At 40.2% G+C, this 15,471-nt stretch overlaps 1 protein-coding gene across 1 annotated transcript in view; it reads left to right on the plus strand.

Annotated features, from left to right (window-relative positions):
• ACER3 (alkaline ceramidase 3) overlaps positions 1–10,912 on the plus strand; it is a 62,763-nt gene extending 51,851 nt beyond the window's left edge. Inside the window, exons 8-11 of the mRNA XM_059838398.1 lie at positions 30–131; positions 2,527–2,631; positions 4,157–4,202; positions 4,713–10,912. Coding sequence (XP_059694381.1) covers positions 30–131; positions 2,527–2,631; positions 4,157–4,202; positions 4,713–4,766 — 307 coding nt within the window. The 3' untranslated portion in view covers positions 4,767–10,912. The remainder of the gene's footprint in view (positions 1–29; positions 132–2,526; positions 2,632–4,156; positions 4,203–4,712) is intronic.
• The last annotated feature ends 4,559 nt before the right edge of the window (positions 10,913–15,471 follow it).

The raw sequence follows: 15,471 nt of genomic DNA on the forward strand, positions 1-15,471 counted from the left end.
ACTAAACTTTGCATTATTTCTCTCTTTAGGGTATACCCATGGCTTAGAGGTTTAGGATACACATCATTAACTGTATTTTTAATGGGATTTTTTCTCTGGAATGTGGACAACATTTTCTGTGATAAATTGAGGTGAGTTTTTTCACTTGTCTGGATAGCTCTTAATAGCCTTTAAGTAAAAAGATTGGATTAATTCTGAGGTCCATATTCAAGTCCATCTCATTGTATGTATGGTATGCTGCCTACAAAACATCCATGAGATTTTATGCAGATTGCTCATGACTAGAGTCAGCACTCAACAGGGGTTTTTAAATTTTTTTCAACCATTTATAGATTTTTTTTAAATTTCTCTTTAACTTCAAATTAAACTGAGAGAAATAATGTCACTGAAGTAATTTTGAGGATCTGTGGATGACTAAAGCCTGCTATTCAGACTTGATTTCATCTGAATGTGTTTTTACTCTGCTTATTTGTGGTTTTTTTCTGCTCTTCCATTTCCTATGAAAATATCAAAAACAGTAATGTACTGCATGTTAAAGAAGACATGCAGAACTACTTCTACTATTGCTGCTACTACTACTCCAGAAATACCTATTTCAATATCCATGTCACCAATAAACAGCACTTAGTTGCAATTCATGTGTTGTTCAGCAAGCTGAAGGAGATGGGAAGGTTAATTCCAGCATCCAGAAAAATACATTTTTGACAATTTGAAACACTGTTATGCCACGGAATCTGTGTTGTACAGAATTGTCCTAGTAGGCTGGTTTGTCAGAGCCAAATAACAGTGTGCTGTAAAGAAGTCTAAAGTTTTCCATCCCTTCTGGCTCTTCAATCCCTGTGCTAGGTTAAGCCAACTGAAAGTTAATTCCAACAGAGTATTCTTGAAACTTTTTAAAAATTAATATAATACATGATCCTCATCCCTAGGAGCACTTGATACAGATGGGATAGAGTAGTTATTTGGCAGCACAAGTGGCCTGGGTTTACAGTTACTTTGCAGATATTGGCATCAGGGTTGATTTTTGCAGCTGCCTCACATCACTGGTGAGATCATAACCCCCAGTTCACCAAACCTGCTGAGCTGCTGTGGGTCCATGGGGCTTTTGAACTGGTTCCTAGGTTCAAAAATGACACCAGCTGCTGAGGCACTTTTTTCCATCCTCATTTCATAAGGGGAAAAAATGTTAGTGTGTTTCCTGTAATACTACTGTGGTTATGGTGCTAGAAAAAAAAATATGCTTGTTTACTAGCTTTAATCAAACATCTGCAGAGCCTTGGATTTCTCCAGGAGGTATAATAATTTGAACCTTTGGAGAAAATACATTTAAATCCCTTGAAAATCTCTATTCTCTGAATGTCTAACTTGTGAATCATCCACCTACCTGCTTTGTTTGCTTTTAAAGTTCAAAACTGTGTTTTGATTCAGGGTTTTTTGTTCCGTATTTCAGTAAATCTGCAGCTTATTTTAGAAAAAAATCAAAATAGAAAAAAATCTGTAGAACTCAGTTTCTGTGGTGGGAACCGCACGCTTTTGACTTTGAGCTTTGAAATTTCCTGCCATCCAAAGGCTCAAAGGTTGTGCCAGGCTGCATGTTCCACTGTGTCATTGCTGCGCTGACTCAGCTGAAGCTTTGTGCTGATATTTGTGACTGAGCAGCTTTGGACCAAGCACTGTAATATCAAGCAGTGAGGACATATTCCAGGAGCTGCAGATTTTTCCTTCTTAACACATGCAATTGTTGTTTTCCATTTTTTTACTTTGACGAGTGAAATTAAAGTGGAAAAAAAAGACCAGCAGATGCAAACAGTTCCTCCACCATCAACCAAAATAGGCATTAACTGCAGAAGCCTGATGAGCAGGAGAAATAAGAGCAATGTAGTTCCTTCTCTTTATTTCTGTATCTCCATCCCTTAGCCCCTTCCCAAGTTGCTCACAACCCATAACTACAAAATACAAAGCATGTTGGTGGAGTATTTCAGACCCTCTCCCTTAATTGCTTCCTAACTAAACACCCACTTTGTCCCTGTTTTAGAGTCCAACAGAGAAAGGCAAGTTGAGCTTCCATGGACTTGCAGAATCGGTGGTGTGATTGACAGATTTAAAGTGATGATGTCTGATAAATCTCATTTTCTCTCTTGGACCTTAAACTCAGCATTTCATCCTATTAATAGTTCACAGGGTGTTGTGGAGGAGAATGGTAGAATTCATTTGGGACTGTAGGGTGCCATAAATATATTCCCTGAAATTTGAGTCCAGAAGTAATTGGTCACTCATCATATGAAGAAATGTCTGTTTTCTTTAAATGCATAAGAAAGTCAGTTTGATGATATTTCTTTGTACTGGCAGTGTAAACTATAACTGCTGCTCCTCACCTGCTGAAAGCCTGACTCCATGAAGCCTCACCTGTCCAGCACATGCCTGAGATATGGAAACAATAATGTGTGATCTGATAATCCAACATTGTGATTTGAGATTGCTTAGCTGGGAAAAACTATTCCAATGCATGGTATTTCTTTCTTTCAGAGCGTTACGAGAGAAGATGCCTCCTGTGGTGGGAGCTGTGACACAGTTTCATGCATGGTGGCATATTCTCACAGGCCTGGGTTCTTACCTTCATATCCTGCTAAGGTAGGAAATGTTTTCTAAACTGAAAGTTCACAGAGATCCTATGAGTTTTCTCAGGTTCAGATGTACTTCAGAATGTTGTACCATCCAGAAGAGCAGGAAAATGATTTATTGAACTGGTGTACGGTTTTCTTTCCTCTTTGTAACTGATCTAAAAACTCTCTTAAAACTAATCTATATTTTTCAAAATGTAATCACTAGTCTTTAAATAGTCATGGTTCTTCAAGAAAGTTTAATTCAGAAATGGTAACCCTGTGACAGTTAAACCAAAACTATTTGACAGTATATTAATTTCAGAATGTAAGCCGTTAATACTTGTCTGTTCTTGAGCAGCAATCCTGAAGTACTTAAACATGTTTAAATTTAGGAGCTTAACAAATCTTTTGATAGGCACCATCACTCCTGAAAACCAGCAGGCATCCTGCTGTAGTGCAGAAGGGTGATGGCTGAAACAGTTGTAGAGGAGCTGTTCCCAGAAGGGCAGGGTATTAGTTTGAGAGAAGAGACTTAAATAGGAATCTAAGTTAGCAAGTCTGGAGCCAGCAGATTTTTCTCATTTCTGCTCTATACCACCATCTAGTGGAACCAGGGTCAAGAATAGAATGTAAACTGAAATCTGTGAAGAATTTCTGCAGTTTGTTCATCATCTAATGAAATAATATTTTACCACTTAACCCAACACAAAGAGAATGTCTGTTTTATGTTTGCATCCTATGTAGTCGAGAACTTGATTACATATCAATTTTTCTACATCTAACATGGTATTCACCTTTTTTGTCAGATGTTAAAATACCTAATAAAAGGAAAATGCAAGGAAAATAATACATTTCCACTAGATGATCTGATAGCTCATCATTACATTTATGTTTATATATAGGCAAACATATTTACCTACACATATGTAAATGTATATATACATAGAAATATGTCAAGATATATGGAAAACAGTTGCTCCATTTTGGTTTACAGGTTGTCTGCTACGCTAAAGAGCTTGAAATAATATTTTAAAGAAAATTACTTGCAGGAATTAAGCATAGGCAAGGTTTTTCCAACATGCCACAAAGTGGCATTGCCAATTAAAAAAATGTGAGGTCATTCACAGGAGACGATCTACTGAGAGGAGAAAGCATCTAAGAACAAAAATAAGATACAGAATCAAGCTATTCTGCTTTTTCCCTCCTTTAACATCTGCTGTATTTTGTGGTGCACTGATTTAATTTCATCCTTCTAAAATGACAGACTCCAGTCCCCTGGGGGTTTTTTTGTGGTTTTTTTTACCTCTCAGGGTTTCTTTCTTTCTCCCCACATAGGTGATAGGGTAAATTATTTTGCTGATTAGTCTGCTACACGGGGGATTTACTGGAAGTTAACATCTCCTATGTTGACTAAATCTAGGCACAATGGGTAGCTCTGCAATCACAGAAACAATTCTTTTCTAGCTGGAAAATAAAACTGGGATCAGGACATCCTTGTTTTTTATGCTGTCTTATACTTGAAATTTTAAGCATGCTTTTTTCCTTCTCCTCAGTTTATATACAAGGACACTTTTCCTGAAACACAGGCCAAAGGTGAAGGTAAGCAAGCAGTATTTTGTGTTTATTAATGTACATTTGGATATCTTGTGCTTTGAACTGTTGGTGGAGCTCAATAATGATGCCTGTTAGGGTAACTGTCTCTGACTTCTGGTTACATCCCAAGAAATGCAATTGAAATTTTTGTAGAATCACAGAATGGTTTGGGTTGGAAGGAACTTCAATGATTATCTAGTTTCAGCTCCCCTGCCATGGGAAGGGACACCTTCCACTACATCAGGTTACTCAGAGCCCCCAGGTTACTCCAGCCTGGCCTTGAACATTTCCAGGGGTGGAACATCCACAGCTTCTCTGGGCAACCTGTGCCAGTTTTCACCACCCTCAAAGTAAATAATTTCTTCTTAATATCCAATCTGAACTTACTCTCTTTCATTTTAAAGCCATTCCCCTTTCATCGTATCATTAGATTATGTTTAATAGTGTTTGGTTTCTGTTCCAAGAAACATAATGTTCCAAGGAATCTTTTCACTATTCCTATTTTTCTTTCGACAGTTTGTTTTTGGAATATGGCCTGTTCTTCTTGTGGAGCCACCCAAGAACCTTTGACTGAGCCCTGGGCAGCCACACATGATCACCTGGCCTGGCTGAATAAAGCATTTCAACAGTGACTCTGGCTGAAGTGTCAAAATTCTGGCTCAATCCAAGTACCATTGCTGTTAAAGGACTTCTCTGTGCTACGAAGCCAGTCAGCTGAAACACGGCAAAGAGCTAGCACACAAGGGAAATAGCACTTAGTACAGCTTTATTCTAAGTTGTTAAAACAAAGATTAAGACACAAGGGTTTTATGTATATATTGTACAGCTGATGATATTGAGGTAATATTTCGTGCTGGTCACAGAAAACTAACCATTTTTGAAGTGGATTGCATACTTTTTTCATTCAGTTTTTGTTCTTTCTGTGGTCTAAACTAATATTAGTAACTGAATGACAAAACTAGGCCATTGATGGCCAAGCTAAGCATCTGTGTGGCCTATAGTGAACTGAATGCTTAACCCAAACTACTTTAACCTTGCACTTTTATACAATTAATGAAGTATGTAATGGTTGATTTAGGCCTTTATTCTACCTTGCTTTTCCACAGCCTCCTTTGCAATTTATATTTCAAGCAAAATGGTTGGGATACCTGTGCCATTTAGTTCGTTTTGTACCAAGCTTGCTTTCTCTTTAGTCTAACTGAGAGATTCATCATGGAGGATGTTCCAAAATATGACCAGCAGAAGACATTGAAATGGTGAAGCTTTATAGGTGTTCCTGTTTGCATCTGGGAGCTCAATTCATAATTTTTTTGACCTGTGATTCATTGCAAAAATGTGGAGTGACTGTAGAAACATAAGAAACACTTTTTTTTTTTTGTAATTGTTATTTACATACCTAACTTTTCTATCCCTTTCTTTAACTTCCCATTTCCCATTCATACTACAGATTGACAAACACCTTAGATGAGCTCTAGTTCAGCCTTGAATTCATCTTCTTCTCACTTTACAAGTCTTAAATTATTGGTGGGGCTTTCAGAAGCATCTTCTTATTCAGAAACTTAGAAGGAGGAGTAAAGAACAAGACTGAGGCTGAGGATATCCCTAAATACAAGGGACAGTGCTTTGCTTGCTTTTAATCTATCACGTGCTTAGTCTGTGAGAAAGGTGACCACCTTTTGAAACCAAACTTAGGGGATTAATGAGGGAGACAAACCCTGTTTTCTGCTATTTTTATCTACCCAGCTGATGAAAGTTAGTAAGTAAATTTAAAGAAAATATTAAACTAACACAGTTTTTCAAAATATACCTCATATGAAGGCTGTGATTTTGATGCTCTTAATTTTGGCGCAACAGAGTCTATCTCTGTGCCTACTTGCTGCCATTCTATGCAATTTTTGTCTGCTTTTGATGCTCTGAGGGATTTATCCTTCTTGCCATGAAGAAGAAAAGGGAAGCTCTCAGACTCATCCAGAATCCCATTTTGTATTGATTTACAACGTGCTCACAGCAGCAAAGCATGGTAATATAGCTGTAAAGCTGTCTCCCAGGTCTCAGAGTCCTGACTGTTGAACAATCAGTGCTGGCTAAAATGGTCTCCTCCCTTTTCTCTGTTTGCAGTTTCTCTGCTACATCCATCAGTAGCTCTTCTCCTGATGTGAACCTCCAAATTAAAATGTGGCTTCTGTTTTGTGACAACCCTGGACCCTTGAGATCAAATAACCCCAAACTGCGTTGGAAAAAGATACTTAACCTTGAGTGAGTTCAGTGGGGTTTAAGCACGTGCTGATAGCAGTGCATTTCAACCTGTACACCCTATAAAGACACCTGAAGGGTAATTTTAGAACAGCTTTGATATCAGGAGGCTCCAGTTCCATAGACAAGGTCAGCATCTGTGCTGGGAAATTTGAGTGCTCTTCAGACTGAAAGAAGTTAGCAGAACCAGCACAGAGGTAGGAAAAAGCTGTTAGGGTTCAGGTGCCTTTAATTATCCAGAAGGCATATATTTTATAAAGAGATTTGAGAACTGTTTCAAAAATGTAGCTTGAAAATAAGTGCCTGCCTGTTCACCTCCAGGCTTTCTCAAGCATTTTCCCACACACTGTATCCCTTTTTCTTATTTAGTATGTTTACATGTGTTTATAAGTTAGGGAAGGAGTCTCGTAAGAGAAGCAGTGCAGCAGCAACATATCAACAGTCACTTGTGAAATCTGCTTGGTATGATACTATTTTTATGGAAATGGAAAAACCTTTATTTTAGTGGCCTTAGTTTTGTTACTGAAGGATCTGGGGGCTCTGTTTAGTTAATTAATTGCAAGAACCAGAGTGTCTTGAAAAGCCACTTTCTTATTGATCAGGCATCTCTACAATGGTATATTTTAAAGATATTTGTTGATTCTTCTACACACTTGCAACTAGGAAGTCTATGATGGAGGCTTCAGATCTTGTTGGACTGAATTGTCAGGATTTTAAAAAAATTGAAAAGCTCGTATTTTAATTTTATAGTGCTGTTAGTTTTTCATTTATGTATTGTTTGTTGTTGATGTTTTTTTTCTTGAAAAAATAAATGCAAATTGGCTTCTTCCTGCATTCCAAATGAGCAAAAACATGCACACCCCTCTACCACCTTGCCAGCAGCCTTTCTTTCAACAGATTATATTAGACCCTGAGGAATGTAATTTACCTGTGTATCCTTCTTAGCATAAATAATCTAAAATCATGGGTGCTTTGGTTTGACTGCCTTACTGATCTTGTGAGTGATATTGAAAATGACAAGCCAGTTTTAACTACATGTCATTGAAATTCAGACTGCCTTTTCTAGTGCCTGGAAAGACATACATACTTACTCCTGTAATGTGTTAAATGTCTGTTAATTGCTTTTTATTTATATTGCTTGTATGACAATGTTGATTTTTTTTCTACAGACCTTAGAGCAGTATATCTTAAACTTTTCCTGCACTACATCTTAGCAAGTCATGTGTGATCCTGTTTTTGAGTAGGATTCAGACAGCAGCTACTTTAAAGAGAATTATGGAAGTAGCAGGTGTCATTTGATATGAATTCTGCAGGATGTGTTGGACAGACTTTATAACAATGAACTCTTCTATTCCCTAACATCTATGAAGAACCAGGAAATCTGCCACCATACGACCATCAATTTGACACAGATGAGCAGTAAGTAGCTCTGCAGTCCATGAGCTGAAAAATTCTTTCATGGAAATAAGAGGAAAAACTTCAAAATTACTCTCACAGTACAGATCAAACCCATACCTAATTCTGGGAATTTAGATTTTTTGGATACAGCTCAAGGTATGCATTCTCCAGTGAGGAGGAATCTCATCCATGTTTCAAAGGCAGTGCTGTTGGCTAGCAGTATTAGTCATCTCCAGACTTCATTGTAATGGGTTTTTCTGTTAGCACAGGGCTGCTGTGCTGCCCATGAGTGTTTAAAAACTCCCCCCAGTCAGAGTTGGAATATGCAGTGTTACCACTTGCCAGTCTACCTCTGTCATGTGTTGTACCCTACCTGTGCCCTTAATTACATTTGCCTCAATGTGTGTGCATCAGAGCAGCCTGACTTAGACCGTGCAGCCCCTGGGAGTGGCAACAGTGTTGTATTGATTCCTGGCTGACTCTCTTCACTGCCTGTAAACATTCTCCCTTTTTTGGTGTGTGTCACCCACAGCCTGTGCTCAGTCTGCCTCTCATCTTTGTGTAAGTCTGGCTGCTTTAGAGAGAGATTCGAGTAGGAGGACTTCAATTCAGACAGGTGTAGTGAAATCTTTTGGGAGGGATATAGTGGAAAATATTGCTCTTTAATTAAATTCTCTTTTAATCCTGTTCTGTGCTGTCTTGCTTGGCTAAAGCTGAATTGTATGATTTGAAATGCAGTTGATTCTTTTGGCCAATTGTGGATTTGTTCTAACACCTCATTTCAAGCAGCTGAATGTGTTTTTCATCAAACACTTCCATGTGAATCTCAGCAACAGAAAATCCTCCCAATACTACCAGTGTTTCTCGCAGTCACTATCACCTTGTTTAATCTGCATTCAAGAATTTCAGTAATACCATTTTTTAAAACCTGTTTCTCTCTGTGGATATATTGCAGCATTTTAATAGGAGGTGGTGAAACAATTCTGTACAGAAGAGATGTAACGGAGTGGCAATGCTGTTTTCTTTAGTAGACATCAGAATTCAGGAGCACACATCCATTTTGGGGGAATGTGCGCCCTGTAATTTAGATTAACATATTCAGGTAAAACTTTCAGTTTACTTTAAACCCCATCTGCACTTAATAAGTAGACAGTGGGAGGTTTTTAACTGCGAAGTGCTGTTTGACTGTGAGACTTTACCATGAAGAGGGATAAATGATGGAGTCTTTATTACACATGAGCAGAGCAAAGCCAGAAGGAGATTAAGAAATCTTGCATGAAAAGAGAATAACAAAAGATTAAGCACAGAATCCCGTAGTATTACGTCAACCACCCTCCTGGTATCTGCACTTTAGATACTTGAATGTTTTGCTATTTATACATTTACCTTTCCATGTTGACTACTGCTCTCTTCTCCACAGAAGTGATGTAGTTTCTGTTACATTCAGTTCATTGTAGATAACTTAGAGGTGGATTTATGAGGAAGGAACATGACACATGTTTTGAAATGTTTTGTACATGAATGAATGCATTTCTATCTGGAATGTCTTCTGCCAGCTTTGTTTGAGAGTCTGTAACCTAAAGATGGAGAACTTTCTATGTAACTATTAAAATTGGGTTTGGGTGTCTTTGTTCAGTTTCTCACGCACAACTGCCTACGCTGCCAAGTGCCTGATCTCATTGTTACAAGGCTTTTCTGAGAGCTGGGGCTGTGTTTCCTCCTGAGTTCTCTAAGACAAAGTCTTTGGTAGGTGGGGGCCAATATTTATTTAAGTCCTGCTTCTGCAGGAATCCCAGTGCTATTTTTACTGGCTTTCCTGTTAGTTATCCAATACGTGTCTGCCTCTGACTCAAACTTGAGCCTGGTTACCCACCTTCCTGATGCTGTTGCATCTTTCCAGGCTCTGAAAGCTAGGTGAGGGATTTAGCTGTACTGGAGGTGTTTATTTCGGGTTGTGTAGTTCAGTGACAGGCAGTGTGAGGGCGCAGCAGTCAAGCAAGCACTTTATGTGTAGCCCTCTTATTGGAGCTCCCAGCCAGATGTTTTAAACAGGACTGGGGACAGGGGGATTCGTATGTACAGTTTGAGAGGCAGGTTTAATGCCTGAACCTCTTACCTTACTGCAGAACTCTCCCATTTTACGTCTTGAAATTTTTTAGGTTTGACTAAGTATGTAATTGTTGATTTAAGAAGAACTAAGTTCAGAGTTCATGTGACTCCCTGAAACAGTGCCTGCAATTTTGGGGTTTTTTGCACATATATCGCACAAATTGATAAGAGCAGATTGTTAAGATTTTTTAAAGTGCAAAGATAAAGGGTCTTTTGCTTATTTGTCCACAGGAATAGCTATAAGCACAATCTTATATTCCTTCTTCTGTCCCCAAAGCTCTGGAACATATATGTGTTTCTCCAAAGACAGTGCTGAATAAAATGGCTCATAGCAAGTTATGTACCAAAATGTTTTCCACATTAAAGGTGTGGAAGAACTCTGTTTGTGTATCCTATTGTTCCTTGGATTTTGGAAGAGAGGGTTTCAAGCAGCATAAGCAGTATTTACTCCTTAGACTGAACAGAAACTAGTTTTTCTCTTGATTTTCCAAATTGATGTTGACTGTGTCATGTTGATTGTTGATCTCAGCGTAATGCATGGATGATGCTACAGTCTGATCAAACATCATCTGTCCACCTGGAGTGGACATGAAATCTCCTGTTCATTACCTGACCAATAACATTGACAATATGAGTTCTAACATGTGGGTTTCTCTTCCTGAAATTCAGTACATTGTTGCAGATTGATAATAACACTGTGAGAGATGAGTAGCAGTTGACATGTAGAACACAGCTACACTGAGAAATGCTTGTTGAAAACTTTGATACACTGAACTGACTCTTCCTACCAAACCAGCTGGTAACCAATTTTAGGCTTATATGTATCAGCATATCTTGTTTTCCAAAGCACAGTAGCTTTGAAATATTTAATATGTTTCATTTGTTATTCATGCTGCAGTCAAGCACTAATTTGTCTTTATAGTACAAACTATTAAAGAATTTTGTTTTAAATACAACACTTCCCAGGTGGTTCTTGGTGTCTGTGTTGCCCAGGGCTGGTTGGTTCATATGGATGCTGTTCAGTAGATGGGTGGTTGTACATCTTGCCCAGTGGTGTGCAAGTAGAACAGCAGGATTTGTGTGTCCTGCATGGATTGGGAAGCTGCCTGCCTGCAGCCAAGAGCCTTCATGAAATCCCCAGTCGTTCTGCCTTGTGCTGGGGCCCTTTGGGCACTGGGCCTTGCTCAGAGTGTAGTAAACACTGCAGGACCATCTTCCCTTCAAAGGCCTTCCCCAGCACATACTAGTTAGAAGGGACTGCAGGTAGGTGATATGGATGGGAGAGGAAAAGGCAGGAGTCAGGTGAATGTGCAGGCAGCCCAGAGTGTGCAATTTGCACAGCCTTTGCTTCAGCCTTTTCCTGTTCCTTTCAGTGAGACAGGAGGATAATCACTGCAGGGCAGAACCTTTCCAGGCAGGAATTGTGAACAACCAGGCACTAATCGAGCAAGTCTCACCACACGCCAGCAGCCAGAGTCCATAAGGTTTTTTCCCCTCTTCTGGCTGTTCTCCCAGGTGCTCAGAGACCCCATTTCTCCTGCTTATCTCTCTCAAAGCTGTGTCTGCAGGAACAACCTGGAGTTAACTATTCACGGGCCAAGACACAAGGCAGCAAACCTCAGAGCCAGTGGTGTAAATGGCTGGGGCAAGCTGTGCCATCTCCCCTCAGGGGTGCTGCATATAGAGGCACATCCAGGCTCCGCAGACAAGCATTGCCAGAACTCTGAGGCTGGGTGAAATCCAACTTTGCATATTGAGCTTGTGGCTGGTCTAGAGCTGAGTAATACTTTGAAATTTCCCTGGGGATAAAAACACTGTGGTTCTGTCAAAGCCCTCCTCCCAAACAGAAAATTAAATTTTGAGCTTGACGATTCCCTTTCAAGACTGCCAATTTACTTGCAGCTTTATTAATTTCTCTCCTTCCCCCCACTTCAACTCCCCTCTTGGTTTTTTATTTTGTTTTTTGTTGTTTGTTTGGGGGGGGGTTGTTGTTGTTGTTGTTGTTTGTTTGTTTTATTTTTATTATTCAGCCTGTTCAAAGACTAAAACTGAAGGTCTGTACTTGCACCACTTAAATCCCAGTGGCTCCAATCATAGATTTGGCTGTTCATGGTGCTGTGTGGAGAGAGTTATCAGAGGAGCTAACTATCCAGCCTGGATATTTGTTCCTAAGTTCATGGAGATGGACAAGACAATGGAGTCACTAATGAAGCTGTGGTGGATCTGTCTCTTCTGTGGGTCATTTTTGAGAGGTTCTCTGAAGGGTCCCTATGGGGACATGGACCATGGTTGTGCTGGCATGAGAGTGGATCAACAGAAGCAGGACAAGGACTAATGCCTGGATTCAAACTTGGTCACCCAAGAGGAGATAATGTGATGAGCTCAAGAAGAGGTGCCTTGCACCCTCAGCAGGAACAGAGATGGGATGATGTCCTCATTCACCTTTTGTATGTGAGGGACACATAAAACTCTGTATTTGCCAAGACAGAACTAATGTTGTGTGAAGCACTGTGTGCGATGGATAAAACATCCCAACCTACAAGCAGAAACTTTGTGGATTTACTTTAGACCTATTTTGCAATCATATAGTTAATTTAGCATCCTGGCTCCTAAACTCCTTTCCAAGGTGAGTCACCCCCAAGCTGGATATCTCACCTTGCTCACATGCAACACCCAAGGCTCTCAGTGCATGACACTTTCCAGCTGCTACAGCAATACAAATAGCTACTAAAAACATCCAACCCCATTAATCATCTTCACTCAGACTGACTTTATAATTCATGCAAGAGGCACACACCAACTTAATGAAATTAGCAGTAATTAGTGGTCCTGACACACACGTAGAGCGAACACAGGGACCATCTGGAGCATGTGCAGGTCCTGTGGACCTCGTGCCCATGGCAGAGCACCCAGAAACACCTTGGGACATTGAGGGTGCTGATCTGATCTCTCATCCTGGAAATCAGGTAGGTGAATGCTTATCAACAGCAGCTCACATGATCCCGCAGAAATGGAATCAAGCAAGTTACTCAGCTGATGTAAACTGATGTCAAACCCCTAATATTTATAGGCTGGCTGAGTATCAGAGCTGTGGTGATTTATGTAGATGTCTAACCTTAGCACTGCTTTTTCCTCATAGCTGGTGTGTTGACTCAGTGCCGAACAGTGGAACGGAGTACATTTGTTAAAATATTGCAGTATTGTAGAAGCCTGGGGACAAATCCAACATCTCAGGTAGGATAAGTGATGAACAGAACAACCAGATCCCCTCTGCAGCCAGGCAAACCTGTCCAGGCACTTGTGAGTCATTGCTTCACAGGGTTTTATTGCTTAACAGGGTTTTGTTCATTTAGAGTCCTCTGAGGGTTCATTTGTTTTGGGGTTTTTTTCTTCTATTTGTTTGGGATTTTTTCTTTAATCATCTCATTTTTAACATCCCACCTCAGCAGAAATGAAAGCAAGATTAAGTGCTAGTTACAAAATGAAAAACAACAATGAACCTGCCAGCCACAGCATGAAAACAGAGCTGCTACAGAAGGGATATTTTTATACAGGCTATCTGAAAAACAAACAAACTCCAGCTGTTTTCTTGCTGCTGACATTAATTAAAGCAGGAGGGCTGATTAACACTGTGGACTTGTTTCTGCTGAAAATCTTTCTGCCATATCCCCCTGGATTTGACAGTTCACTATCAATTTGCTTTGCAACCGAGGCACTCATGCACATCCCTCCAGAGTGGTTGTGGCTCTTCAGTAACGCCCAGGACATCTGATACTAAGTGGCTTTGTCCATATGCTCTCACATCATGTGGTGTTCATGTTCAGGGTGGAGTAAAAAACCTTTTCCCCATGCCATGAGCTGTGTTACATCCCAGCAGATCCCTTCCTCTCCAGTAAGCACCACAGGGCACTTCAACCCCTTTTCAGGTTTGTACAACCATGAGAGCAACAACCCCAGGTCAAACTCATGATGATCAGGCTTTAGGGGAAATTAATGTTTAAATATATTAAGGGCAGAACCCTAAATCAGAATAAAAACCTGGCCATTCTTGCCTTAATTATGTTCAACAGTGCTAAACACAGTACTGGAAGCAATTACCTCCAGCAAGTGTGGTGATTTATACCTGGAGTGGAAACATCATCATGTTGGAAGGCTGAAGGTAAAGAACATCTCTTTACAAACTCTGATTTCAAATGAAACCCTGGTGTTATTCTGCCTGAATCCATGTCCAGCTTGGCTGTCCCTTCTTAGAGAGCCATACTTTAATTGTATATATATATACTGTCTGATAATATTAGAGATGGCAGCTTGAAGCTTCAAGCTCCTGAAGCTTGAAGATGGAAGTCAGCAAATTAGAGAGGGCAGAAGGAGTCTCATTTTATTCATTATGGTGTGACAGTAGTTTGAAGCCTCCTACATGGGTCCTGGAAAAGAACATATATCTCTATGAGCTGTGAAGGTATGGCTCATGTCAATATGAAGACTAAAACTCTACTGCTCTTGCATTAAAGGATATTTTTTTTTTTCCTTGGCTTGCTAATGAGAAGTGACTGATGTGATTCCTGCAATCACTTGCACTCACCCAGATCTGAGGCTGTGGGACCTCTCCTGACAAAGACCTCAGGCTGACAACATTAATCTGTGGGTATGACTGGAGCAATGCCTCTTCAATTAAGGTGCCCAGAGGAAGGGACAAGCCCTGTGTCCCTGGCTGAAGTGTCTCACTGGCTAACTCACCCCCAGATCAAAACTGGCACACAGCCACGCTGTGGCAGTGGGAGCTGTACCAAAAGCACAGGGGTGCTTGTGCCTGGGACTTACCCTGTTTCCCCTTGGGGGAATGAGATGAGCCAGTGAGGGCTGGCAGGATGCTCCATCCCTACAGCTGCCATGCCCTAGCACAGCTCAGCCTCTTTGAAACCTCTGGGGACAGGGATCCTACAGCATCCCCTGCCTGCCCACTCCAAAGCTAGACTTGGAAAGTATTCCCCAATAGAGCAATTAGGTACAAGCCTTGTCCCTCCTTTCAGCTTTTTACCTTGTAAGAAGCGGAATGTGAAGGGGAATTTTATTCTTTTTTTTTTTTCCCTCTAAATTATTGATGTCACTAAACTGGTTGTTTTGTTGGTTTTTTAAGAATTTTTTCCAAGTCTTCAGAGTTGAAATAGGAACTTTTGAAATACTTTTTCCTCTGTCTCTTTTTGGCTTTAATGCCTTCTTTTTGGCAAAGACATCTAACAATGAAAAGATGTTCCACTGGCTGTGTGTATCATCAGCCATTAAAACACCATATGCAAAGATGAAGTAATCTGGATGCTTTGAGGTAGATTTGTATCCTTGGGCAGTAAGATTTCCCGGCCTCATACATGGTGATTGGTCTCTCTGTGCTGTGTGACTACGGCTGGGTCTGTTCTTTCTCTCTTTTTCCCTTTTAAAATACAGAGATGTGCATGTGAGACAGTGCCACCCCCAGGGAAATCTTTGAGCAAGATCAGGGGCTCTCAAAGGGCACAAC

The sequence above is a fragment of the Haemorhous mexicanus genome, chromosome 2 (genome assembly GCF_027477595.1).
Source record: "Haemorhous mexicanus isolate bHaeMex1 chromosome 2, bHaeMex1.pri, whole genome shotgun sequence".
Classification (NCBI taxonomy): domain Eukaryota; kingdom Metazoa; phylum Chordata; class Aves; order Passeriformes; family Fringillidae; genus Haemorhous; species Haemorhous mexicanus.